We start from the raw sequence: 12,909 nt of genomic DNA on the forward strand, positions 1-12,909 counted from the left end.
GAGATTGGGCGGCCTTTAAAAATGATGCCTAAAACTTGGAGGAGCGAGATCTGCCGCCGTTCTTAGGCACCGCCTTTCTCAATGCTGCTGCAAATCACGCCCCCTCCAATAAACAAAATGACAAGTACAGGAAGGTCGCAATGGGAATTGCGCCAGAACAGCCGGCGTGATTCCTATCGCTTTTTGTGCCCAAAATGGCACTGTCATTTTTTGGGAAAATTCCAATGCATCCCTGCTTACAAACATTTGGAAATGTAACGTACCTGTAATTTTAGGAGGATAACAATAACAATATCCCTTCAAAGTTGCAAAATGCTACTGCTGCACATCTCATTTCATTACAAGGAAATATAACATTAAAATGTTGCATCATATTTTAGCGATTATCACCAAATTGCAAACAAAATCTCGGAAAGAAAAAGTCCCACATCAATGGTTTGACTCACCACATCCTGGCAATATATGTATTCCACATTTGTTTTTGTTTAATATACTAATGATCAGGAACAACTATAGAACAAAGAAAATTACAGCACAGGAACAGGTGCTTCGGCCCTCCCAGTCTGCGCTGATTCAGATCTTTTTTCTAAACTTGTCGCCTATTTTCCAATGATCTACTTCTCTCTGTTCCCCGCCCGTTCATATATCTGTCTAGATGCATCTTAAATGATGCTATCGTGCCCGCCTCTACCGGCAAAGCGTTCCAGGCACCCACCACCCTCTGCATAAAAAACTTTCCCCCCACAACCTCCGCCTTTCCAACGAAAATAATCCTAATCTACTCAACTTTTCTTCATAGCTAGCACCCTCCATACCAGGCAACATCCTGGTGAATCTCCTCTGCACCCTCTCTAACGCATCCACATCCTTCTGGTAATGTGGCGACCAGAACTGCATGCAGTATTCCAAATGTGGCCTAACCAAAGTCCTATACAACTGTAACATGACCTGCCGACTCTTGTACTTAATACCCTGTCCGATGAAGGCAAGCATGCTGCATGCCTTCTTGACCACTCTATCAACCTGCGTTGCCACCTTCAGGGTACAATGGACATGAACTCCCAGATCTCTCTGTACATCAATTTTCACCAGGACTCTTCCATTGACCGTATAGTCCGCTCTTGAATTGGATCTTCCAAAATGCATCACCTCGCATTTGCCTGGATTGAACTCCATCTGACATTTCTCTGCCCAACTCTCCAATCTATCTATATTTTGCTGTATTCTCTGACAGTCCCCCTCGCTATCTGCAACTCCACCAATCTTAGTATCATCTGCAAACTTGCTAAATCAGACCACCTATACCTTCGTCCAGATCATTTATGTATTTCACAAACAACAGTGGTCCGAGCACAGATCCCTGTGGACCACCACTAGTCACCCTTCTCCATTTTGAGACACTCCCTTCCACCACTACTCTTGGTCTCCTGTTGCCCAGCCAGTTCTTTATCCATCTAGCTAGTAAACCCTGAACCCCATGCGACTTCACTTTATCCATCAACCTGCCATGGGAAACTTTATCAAACGCCTTACTGAAGTCCATGTATATGACATCTACAGCCCTTCCCTCATCAATTAACTTTGTCACCTCCTCAAAGAATTCTATTAGGTTTGTACGACATGTCAAGTGAATGGCTTTTACTTCCAAAGAAATATGGAAATTTGCATCTGCTATCAGCTATTCAAATAATCAGAATCTCAAAGCCTTAAAATAATTTGCTGTTTACCATTAAAAATGCTCACTTGATCTTTAGTAATAATAATCTTTATTAGTGTCCCAAGTAGGCCTATGTTATAATGCAATGAAGTTCCTGTGAAAATCCCCTAGTCGCCACACTCCGGCACCTGATCGGGTACGCGGAGGGAGAATTCAGAATGTCCAATTCACCTAACAAGCAGATCTTTCGGGGCTTGTGGGAGGAAACAGGCGCACCGGAGGAAACCCACGCAGACACGTGGAGGGAGTTTAAATAGAACAATTCAGTAGAATACCTGGCACTTTGTAGTCCCAAACTTCCACACCATTGTTTTCAACATTTTCTGTGCAAAATTGAAGCAGCATCTTGTTGCTTTTGCAGTTCGATGGGATAGGTGCTGATTCCATCAGTTTCCCGCCCCAAATTGTTTTCCTCGTGTTTGCTGGGGCAATCTGACCTTTTCCACAAACCATCTGCCAATAGAGAAAATGGACCTTGTTGCACTCAATTTCTAACTGTAATATGGTTGAAAATGGTTCAACTTAGGAGGCCAACCTCCCACAACCCAACTGCACCAATAACATGCCCAGCACCACATTTGGTTCTGATGCTGCACAGGCAACCCCAGTGGTCGGCAAGTTTAGAGTCCTTAAAAACTGTCGTAAAGAGTCAAGTGTCAATTTTAAGGCTCAACATCAGGCCAGCTAATTTCAGGATTACCTGGTCTACAAGCAACCAAGCTAGAGGTCCATACAAGGACACCTGGAGGCTACAATCACAAAAAGTAATTTTTTAAAAATATACCTACATTAATCTGGTGTCATAGAAAGCAGCTCAATATTAAAACTGCAGGCCAGTGGTGGATAGCTTTTACCACCCACTGTGAAATGCCCAACCACATTCACCAAGAACCAGCTCCTGGCTGTAGCTATGTAGAGCCACCTAGTGGTACAGTGTGGATTCACAGCTGAACTCCTCTCGATGTTGAGTTTCCAATCTTAGCAATTAATATTTCATAGTTCACGGCGCTGAGGATCCTGACCCTGGGTCACTGCCGTGCGGAGTTTGCACCCCGTGCCTGCGTGGGCCTCACCCGTACAACCAAAGATATGGAGGGTAGCTAAATTGCCCCTTGATTAGAATTTTTTTTTTACATAAATAAATATTTCATGGTTGAGCCAAATGCTTGTTGCAGAAAGTGGATGCAAACTGGAGTCAGAAGTGGCCCAGAGTGGTCTTCTACAATATCCCCATGACGTGCTTCAAACACGTAATAACAGGTGACTTATAGCATAGTTCTAACCAATTGTCTGGCAGCCGAAACATATGGGCGGGATTCTCCATTCAACGCCACTAAAATCAGACATTCCAATCGGGTGGAGAATCCCGTGTCGGGCCAAAAACGGGATCAATGCCAGATGGCGGACCCATCTCCAGTCTCCGATCCTGGCCCGCCAGGCTTCACACCCAGTGTCGGCAGGAACATGCAAAGAACTGATTTGAATACAAGTAATAGGCTGGGAACCCAAATCCCCGTCCCTCCGTTATGCTACGATCCCCACAGCGGGAATTCCATCAGGCAGACTTTGGTGTAAGCATTGCCAAGCGCAGTCCTGATGTGACGGACCCTCAGGACCCTTGGGGGTCCTCCCTCTACAGCCTGGCAGCAGCAGACGGGCACCTGACCATTGGGCTGACCCCCTTGATCCCACTTGGGGGCCATCGTGCCAGGCTAGGGTGCCACTGTACCATGGTGCCAGGGGAAGAGCCTCATTGGCAATGCCGGGGCAGGGACTGAAGTGGGGAGGGGGGGGTGGCTGAGGAGAGTTGGATCACCCTCATGCGTGCGTGGTGCTGGGGGGAGGAACCCCTCCTTGATGAAAGGTTTGTGGTGCTCCCCTTATCAGCAGAAAGGTCAACACTTGCATTGTGGGTGGGTGGGGGGGGGGGGGCAAGGGGGTCAGTCCATGGACACTGGGAGCCCGTTCAAAGTGGCGGCCGATCCCAGTAACTGCCGGGAAATTAGCGAGTTCCGCACTATGCATATTTTTTACGTAGTAAAGCCATGAAAATTTCCACACCAGCGACTCTCCAAGCACCAGTGGGACAAAATCCCGATTCTCCACTGGTAGGAGCACTTAGTGGAAACTCCAGGCCTATATGTCTATCGTGGGCAATACCTTAAACTATTACAGTCTAAATCATGAGGGAACAGTGTCAGGATGAGGTGCCAATTATTTAGGACAGAGAGATGCTAACCAATGCGCCACCTTGCCGCCCAATACTAAAGGAGTTGACCATGGAAATAAAGGATGCAGTGATTGTCATCTTCCAAAATTCTGCAGATTCTGGAACAGACCCAGCAGGTTGGAGGGTGGAAAATATAACCCTGCTATTTAAAAAAAGGAGAGAGGGATTTTGGAAGGGGGTAGCTAGGATGGTGTCGAGGGTGGTAGGATCCAGGGTCAAGCCAGGCTGGGGACTCGCAATTTTTGGGGTTGCAGTGGAGCCGGGAGTGCAGAAGGCGAAAGAGGCTGGTGTTCTGGCCTTTGCGTCCCTAGTAGCCCGGCGGAGGATTTTGCTTCAATGGAAGGATGTGAGGCCCCAAAGCATGGAGGCCTGGATCAATGATATGGCGGAGTTCATCAAATTGGAGAGGGTGAAATTTGCCCTGAGGGGATCAGTACTGGGGTTCTTTAGGCGGTGGCAGCCTTTCCTGGCAGAACAATGGGGGGGGGGGGGGGGGCGTGGTTTTGGGGGTTATTGTGTTTCTCTTTTTTTTGTTGTTAATACTGTTTTCTTGTTGATTTTATTTTGTTTGTGATATTTTGTGAAAATCTCAATAAAAATTATTTTTTTTTAAAAAGGAGTGAGGGAGAAAACAGCGAATTACGACCGGTTAGCCGAACATCAGTATCAGAGAAAATGCTAGAGCCTATTACAAAGGATGTGATAACAGGACACTTAGAAAATATTAATGGGATTTGAAAAAGTCAACATAGATCTATGAAAGGAAAATTATGTTTGTCAAACATACTGGGATTTTTTTTTTAAAACCTTAAATCGCTCAATACATAAAGGAGAACCAATGGATTTGGATTTTCAGAAAGCTTTTGATAAATTCCCACAAAAGAGGTTAGCATCCAAAATTAATGCACATTGGATTGAGGTAATATATTGGCATGGATTGAGAAATGGTTAGCAGACAGGAAACATAGAATAGGAATAAATAGGCCTTTTTCAGAGTGGCAGGTGGTGACGAGTGGGGTACCAGAGGGATCAGTGTGTGAACCCCAGCTATTTATATTATATATCTCAATGATTTGGATGAGGGAACCAAATTTAATATTTTCAAGTTTTGCAACGACACAAAACTACGTGGGAATGTGAGTGGTGAGGGGGATGTAAAGAGGCTTCAAGGCAATTCAGGCAAATTGAAGGATTGGGCAAATACATGGCTGCTGCAATATAACGTGAATAAAGTATGAAGTTATCCACTTCAGTGGGAAAAACAGAATGGCAGAGTATTATTTAAATGTTGTTAGACAAACGGACCTGGGTGTCCTTGTACACCAGTCACTGAAAGCAAGCATGCAGATGCAGCAAGCAGTTCGGAAGGCAAATGGTATATTGGCCTTAATTGCAAGAGGATTTAAGTACAGGAGCAAAGATGTCTTGCTGCAGCTGTACAGGGTCTTGGTGAAACCACACCTGGAGTATTGTGTGCGGTTTTGGTCTCCTTACCCAAGAAAGGATATACTAGCCATAGAGGGAGTGCAGTAAAGGTTCACCAGACTGATTCCTGAGGTGGCAGGATTGTCAGTTGAGGATACTGAGCCAACTAGGCCTGTATTCACAGGAGGAGTTTAGAAGAATGAAAGACGATCGCATTGAAATATATAAAATTCTGGCAGGGCTGGACAAACAGGATGCACAGATGATGTTCTGTCTGGCTGCAGGGTCTAGAATAAGGGGGTCACAGTCTGAGGTTGCGGGGTAGGCTATTTAAGACTAAGATTAGGAGAAATGGCTTCACTCAGAGGGTGGTGAACCTATGGAACTCTCTACCACAGAAGGCTGTGGTGGCCAAATCACTGAGTCTATTTAAGAAGAAAATAGACAGATTTCTGGACACTAAAGACATCAATGGGGGCATGGGGAGAGAGCTGGAGTACAGTGTTGAGATAGAGGATCTGCCACAATCATATTAATGGTGGAACAGGATCAAGGGGCCAACTGGCCTACTCCTGTGGCTATTTTATGTTTCTATGGTTCATCTTTACACAGACAACACTTTGCATCATGTTATCACGACTACCATGTTAAATAGGATAGATTTAGGAATTCAAAACTGGACATCCATGAGGCACTCTGGGCTATCAGAAGCAGCAGAATTTTATTCCAATGCAATATTTTACTTCATGGCCAAATATATCCATCACTCTACCATTACCATCAAGCCTGAGGTTCAACTCTAGCTCAATTAAGAGTGCAGAAGTCCTGGCACATCCAGTTGTGAATGGTGGTCAACAATCAAACAACGAACCAGTGGAGAAGGTTCAATAAATACTCCAATCAATGATGGGGGAGCCCAGCACATTTGTGCAAAAGACAATTATTCGCCAGGTGACTGATCTATCTCAGCCACCTTCTAAGATCTCCAACAGCACAGTTGCCTGTCTTCATCTAATTCACTCCATGTGATACCAATAAATGGCTTATTACATATGATACAACAACGGTTATAGGCCCTGATAACATAGAAACACAAAACATGATATCCCAATGCAGCCAATTATCACCAAATTAGTTTACCCTCAATCATCAACAAAGTGAAGGAAGATCTCACTAATAATGCTATCCAGAGGCATTTACGTAGCAATAATTTGCTTACAATGACCAGTTTGGGTCGCACCAGGGCCTTTTGGCTCAGGATCTCATTACAGCATTGGTTCAAACAAGGTCAATAAAAGCTGAATTCCAGAGGTGAAGTGAGAGTGACAATAAGGATGCACTGGCCAAGTGTGACACCAAGAAGCGCTAGTACAATATGAGGAATAGAAGTCAATGGAGAACAGAAAGAAAATTTTCCACTGACTGTAGTCATACACAGCGCAAAGTAAGATGGCTGTGGTTGTTGTAGGCCAATCATCTCAGCCCCACGATATTACTTCAGGTATTCCTTGGGGCAGTGTCCTAGGTCCAATCATCTTCAATAGCTTCATCCTCCCTCCGTCATCATAAGGTCAGAAGTGGAGATGTGTAACCTGATGATTGCATAGTGCTCAATTCAATTTTCAACTCTTCAGATAATGAAGCAATGTGTACCCACTTCTGGAAGACCACAACAATATTCAGGCCTAAGTTGGTAAGTGATATGTAACACTTGAACCACACAAGTGCCAGGCAATGACTATCTTCAACAAGAGTGAATCTAACAACTTCTCCTTGACAACCAATTGCTGAATTCCCCACCAACAACATCTTGAGGATCACCACTGAATAGAAACGCATGTAAATACTGTGACTACAACTGCAGGTCAGAGTCGGATCATCTGTGGTGAATAACTTATCTCTCAACTCCACAGAAACTGTTCACCATCTAAAAGGCACATGTCAGGAGTGTGATGAAATATTCTCCAATTGCCTGGGTGAGTGCAGCTCCAACAACATTCAAGACTCAATGCATGACGAACATTGATATTTCATTAATTGTAGGCTCTCCTATTTTTTCCAGAACAAAAATAGCAAGGCTGCAATGCGATTTGTTATAGACTTTTCCCATACTCCTACCTGCTTGGTTGTCCAGTTTATCGTCACTCCTTGTTAATTGCTTTGTAGCCCACATCCTAATGCTCAGGCGATTGATGTCTGGGTTAACTGTGAAAATAAGGTCAATTTAAGTTATTTAGCAGAAGTAGCAGACATATCTGAATTGTACAGAAAGTTACAATTCAAATTGGCTTCAAATTGCAAAAGTCCAAAGATCCCAATTTGCATTTTGAAGCTTCCTCTCACCTGTTCCAGGTGGACAGGCTGCTTGCCCATTTGTAGGGCCACTTTAAAATTGCAGAACAATGGTCCTTATGTATCAATGGGACAGCTGAGATACCTCCCACCCCTCACACCAATATTTCTGTTGCTAGCCGCCATTTTCCATTCAAGCAATGAACAGTCATCTGTTAAAAATCACCAGCACTGTAACTAAAGGGTTAATCAGACCAATTTGACATATGCTAAGACTTTGCATCGTCATCATATCGGCCTTCAGAAAGATGATGGCTTTTTTTCAGGGGGACAGTATGATCACTAAATTGTAATATCTTAAAATGGTCACTAGTGTATTAACATGATGGCTACCGAATGTTTGAATTAAGTTTGATCCTGGCAGCTCTTGAGTACTCTGGGACAGGCTAGGAGTAAATCTTCCTGCAATAAAAATGAGGTGAAAATAATTGAAGTTGGAATTTCAGTGGCAACAGGGAGAAGGTAGTTCCCACCATGGTCTTGGTTTTTTTGGACTTTTTAAACCTGGTTCCTAGGGATTTTGGTCATCAAACACAGCCCATCATATGGGATATGTCGGTGAAAATATATCTGCACTGTAAGTGCTGCTTTGGTTGAGTGAGAGTTCATTTTGGAGTTGGGTGAAAACTGGGAGTTCGAGTGGTGAGTTATAAGAACATAAGAACATAAGAACTAGGAGCAGGAGTAGGCCATCTGGCCCCTCGAGCCTGCTCTGCCATTCAATTAGATCATGGCTGATCTTTTGTGGACTCAGCTCCACTTTCCGGCCCGAACAACATAACCCTTAATCCCTTTATTCTTCAAAAAACTATCTATCTTTACCTTAAAAACATGTAATGAAGGAGCCTCAACTGCTTCACCGGGCAAGGAATTCCATAGATTCACAACCCTTTGGGTGAAGAAGTTCCTCCTAAACTCAGTCCTAAATCTACTTCCCCTTATTTTGAGGCTATGCCCCCTAGTTCTGCTGTCACCCGCCAGTGGAAACAACCTGCCCGCATCTATCCTATCTATTCCCTTCATAATTTTAAATGTTTCTATAAGATCCCCCCTCATCCTTCTAAATTCCAACGAGTACAGTCCCAGTCTACTCAACCTCTCCTCATAATCCAACCCCTTCAGCTCTGGGATTAACCTAGTGAATCTCCTCTGCACACCCTCCAGCGCCAGTACGTCCTTTCTCAAGTAAGGAGACCAAAACTGAACACAATACTCCAGGTGTGGCCGCACTAACACCTTATACAATTGCAACATAACCTCCCTAGTCTTAAACTCCATCCCTCTAGCAATGAAGGACAAAATTCCATTTGCCTTCTTAATCACCTGTTGCACTTGTAAACCAACCTTCTGTGACTCATGCACTAGCACACCCAAGTCTCTCTGAACAGCGGAATGCTTTAATATTTTATCGTTTAAATAATAATCCCGTTTGCTGTTATTCCTACCAAAATGGATAACCTCACATTTGTCAACATTGTATTCCATCTGCCAGACCCGGGCCCATTCACTTAACCTATCCAAATCCCTCTGCAGATTTCCAGTATCCTCTGCACTTTTCGCTTTACCACTCATCTTAGCGTCATCTGCAAACTTGGACACATTGCCCTTGGTCCCCAACTCCAAATCATCAATGTAAATTGTGAACAATTGTGGGCCCAACACAGATCCCTGAGGGACACCACTAGCTACTGATTGCCAACCAGAGAAACACCCATTTATCCCAACTCTTTGCTTTCTATTAATTAACCAATCCTCTATCCACGCTACTACTTTACCCTTAATGCCATGCATCTTTATCTTATGCAGCAACCTTTTGTGTGGCACCTTGTCAAAGGCTTTCTGGAAATCCAGATATACCACATCCATCAGCTCCCCGTTATCTACTGCACTGGTAATGTCCTCAAAAAATTCCACTAAATTAGTTAGGCATGACCTGCCTTTTACGAACCCATGCTGCGTCTGCCCAATGGGACAATTTCTATCCAGATGCCTCGCAATTGCTTCCTTGATGATAGATTCCAGCATCTTCCCTATTACCGAAGTTAAACTCACTGGCCTATAATTTCCTGCTTTCTGCCTACCTCCTTTTTTAAACAGTGGCGTCACGTTTGGTAATTTCCAATCCACCGGGACCACCCCAGAGTCTAGTGAATTTCGGTAAATTATCACTAGTGCATCTGTAATTTCCCTAGCCATCTCTTTTAGCACTCTGGGATGCATTCCATCAGGGCCAGGAGACTTGTCTACCTTTAGCCCCATTAGCTTGCCCATCACTCCCTCCTTAGTGATAACAATCCTCTCAAGGTCCTCACCTGTCATAGCCTCATTTCTATCAGTTGCTGGCATGTTATTTGTGTCTTCCACTGTGAAGACCGACCCAAAAAACCTGTTCAGTTCCTCAGCCATTTCCTCATTTCCCATTATTAAAACTCCCTTCTCATCCTCTAAAGGACCAATATTTACCTTAGCCACTCTTTTTTGTTTTATATATTTGTAAAAACTTTTACTGTCTGTTTTTATATTCTGAGCAAGTTTACTCTCATACTCTATCTTACTCTTCTTTATAGCTTTTTTAGTAGCTTTCTGTTGCCCCCTAAAGATTTCCCAGTCCTCTAATCTCCCAGCAATCTTTGCCACTTTATATGCTTTTTCCTTCAATTTGATACTCTCCCTTATTTCCTTAGATATCCACGGTCGATTTTCCCTCTTTCTTCCGTCCTTCCTTTTTGTTGGTATAAACCTTTGCTGAGCACTGTGAAAAATCGCTTGGAAGGTTCTCCACTGTTCCTCAACTGTTCCACCATAAAGTCTTAGCTCCCAGTCTACCTTAGCTAGTTCTTCTCTCATCCCCTTGTAATCTCCTTTGTTTAAACACAAAACACTAGTATTTGATTTTACTTTCTCACCCTCCATCTGTATTTTAAATTCCACCATATTGTGATCGCTCCTTCCGAGAGGATCCCTAACTATGAGATCATGAATCAATCCTGTCTCATTACACAGGACAAGATCTAGGACCGCTTGTTCCCTCGTTGGTTCCATTACATACTGTTCTAGGAAACTATCGCAGATACATTCTATAAACTCCTCCTCACGGTTGCCTTGACCGACCTGGTTAAACCAATCGACATGTAGATTAAAATCCCCCATGATAACTGCTGTACCATTTCTACATGCATCAGTTATTTCTTTGTTTATTGCCTGCCCCACCATCTCGTTACTATTTGGTGGCCGATAGACTACTCCTATCAGTGACTTTTTCGCCTTACTATTCCTGATTTCCACCCAAATGGATTCAACCTTATCCTCCATAGCACCGATGTCATCCCTTACTATTGCCCGGATGTCATCCTTAAATAACAGAGCAACACCACCTCCCTTACCATCCACTCTGTCCTTCCGAATAGTTTGATACCCTCGGATATTTAACTCCCAGTCGTGACCATCCTTTAACCATGTTTCAGTAATGGCCACTAAATCATAGTCATTTACGATGATTTGTGCCACCAACTCATTTACTTTATTCCGAATACTACGAGCATTCAGGTAAAGTACACTTATGTTGGTTTTTTTACCTCTGTTTTGAATCTTAACATCTCCAGTGTTATTCCTTTTGTTATTACTGGGCCTATTCACTGTGCTCCCCTCAGTCACTGTACCTTGTACTGTCGCCCTTTTAGATTTTTGACTATGTCTTCTCTGCCTTGCACTTTTCCCCTTACTTCCTTTTGCTTCTGTCCCTGTTTTACTACCTTCCAACTTCCTGCATCGGTTCCCATCCCCCTGCCACATTAGTTTAAACCCTCCCCAACAGCTCTAGAAAACACCCCCCCTAGGACATCGGTTCCAGTCCTGCCCAAGTGCAGACCGTCCGGTTTGTACTGGTCCCACCTCCCCCAGAACCGGTCCCAATGCCCCAGGAATTTGAATCCCTCCCTCTTGCACCATCTCTCAAGCCACGCCTTCATCCTATCTATCCTGACATTCCTACTCTGACTAGCTCGTGGCACTGGTAGCAATCCTGAGATTACTACCTTTGAGGTCCTACTTTTTAGTTTAACTCCTAACTCCCTGAATTCCGCTTGTAGGACCTCATCCCGTTTTTTACCTATATCGTTGGTGCCTATGTGCACTACGACAGCTGGCTGTTCACCCTCCCCCCCCAGAATGTCCTGCAGCCGCTCCGAGACATCCTTGACCCTTGCACCAGGGAGGCAACATACCATCCTGGAGTCTCGATTGCGTCCACAGAACCGCCTGTCTATTCCCCTTACGATCGAGTCCCCTATCACTATAGCCCTGCCATTTTTCTTCCTGCCCTGCTGTGCAGCAGAGCCAGCCACGGTGCCATGAACCTGGCTGCTGCTGCCTTCCCCTGGTGAGCCATCTTCCTCAACAGTATCCAAAGCGGTATATCTGTTTTGCAGGGAGATGACCGCAGGGGACACCTGCACTGCCTTCCTACTCTTGCTCTTTCTTTTGGTCACCCATTTTCTATCTCCCTCAGTAACCTTCACCTGCGGTGTGACCAACTCGCTAAACGTGCTATCCACGACCTCCTCAGCATCGCGGATGCTCCAAAGTGAGTCCATCCGCAGCTCCAGAGCCGTCAAGCGGTCTAACAAGAGCTGCAACTGAACACACTTCTTGCACGTGAAGGAGCCAGGGACAGTGGACGTGTCCCTGAGCTCCCACATCGCACACGAGGAGCATGACACGGGTCTGGGATCTCCTGCCATGTCTTAAACCCTTGGTAAACTTAAACAACTAGAATCTCAAAATAAAAATAAATAAATTAGACAATGAAAAGAAAAAGAGAGACTACTTACCAGTCACTTACCAGGGTTAAAAAGCACCTCCTCACACTCTGCACCGAATTACCTCACTGCACCAAATTACCAAGTTTCAATCCCGCAGGGGTAAGTAGTAATTAAACTTGTTTTCAGGGTAGCTAAATTAGGTATTTAATTGTGTAATTTAGCTATTTACTTGGGTAATTAAAAGCTGGACTCTGGTTAGTAGCATTCCTGAAACAGGAGTCAGTTTCTAAATAAAATAGACATGGAGAGTCAGGTGATGTGTTAGTCGGGAGCTGGTGGACCCCATTGTGGTTCCAGTGAGCACATCTGTAGTAAGTGTTGGTTGCTTGAGGAACTCCAACTGAGTTGATGAGTTGGAGTCTGAG

At 44.3% G+C, this 12,909-nt stretch overlaps 1 protein-coding gene across 3 annotated transcripts in view; it reads right to left on the reverse strand.

Moving 5' to 3' along the window:
- The window catches only part of LOC119973396 (protein monoglycylase TTLL8-like), a 131,535-nt gene that overhangs the window by 105,040 nt on the left and 13,586 nt on the right, over positions 1–12,909 (reverse strand). For all 3 annotated transcript variants that reach the window (XM_038811434.1, XM_038811435.1, XM_038811433.1), the window contains one exon: positions 7,491–7,577. In XM_038811434.1, the coding sequence (XP_038667362.1) occupies positions 7,491–7,577 (87 nt within the window). The remainder of the gene's footprint in view (positions 1–7,490; positions 7,578–12,909) is intronic.

This window comes from Scyliorhinus canicula, chromosome 11, assembly GCF_902713615.1.
Source record: "Scyliorhinus canicula chromosome 11, sScyCan1.1, whole genome shotgun sequence".
Taxonomy (NCBI): domain Eukaryota; kingdom Metazoa; phylum Chordata; class Chondrichthyes; order Carcharhiniformes; family Scyliorhinidae; genus Scyliorhinus; species Scyliorhinus canicula.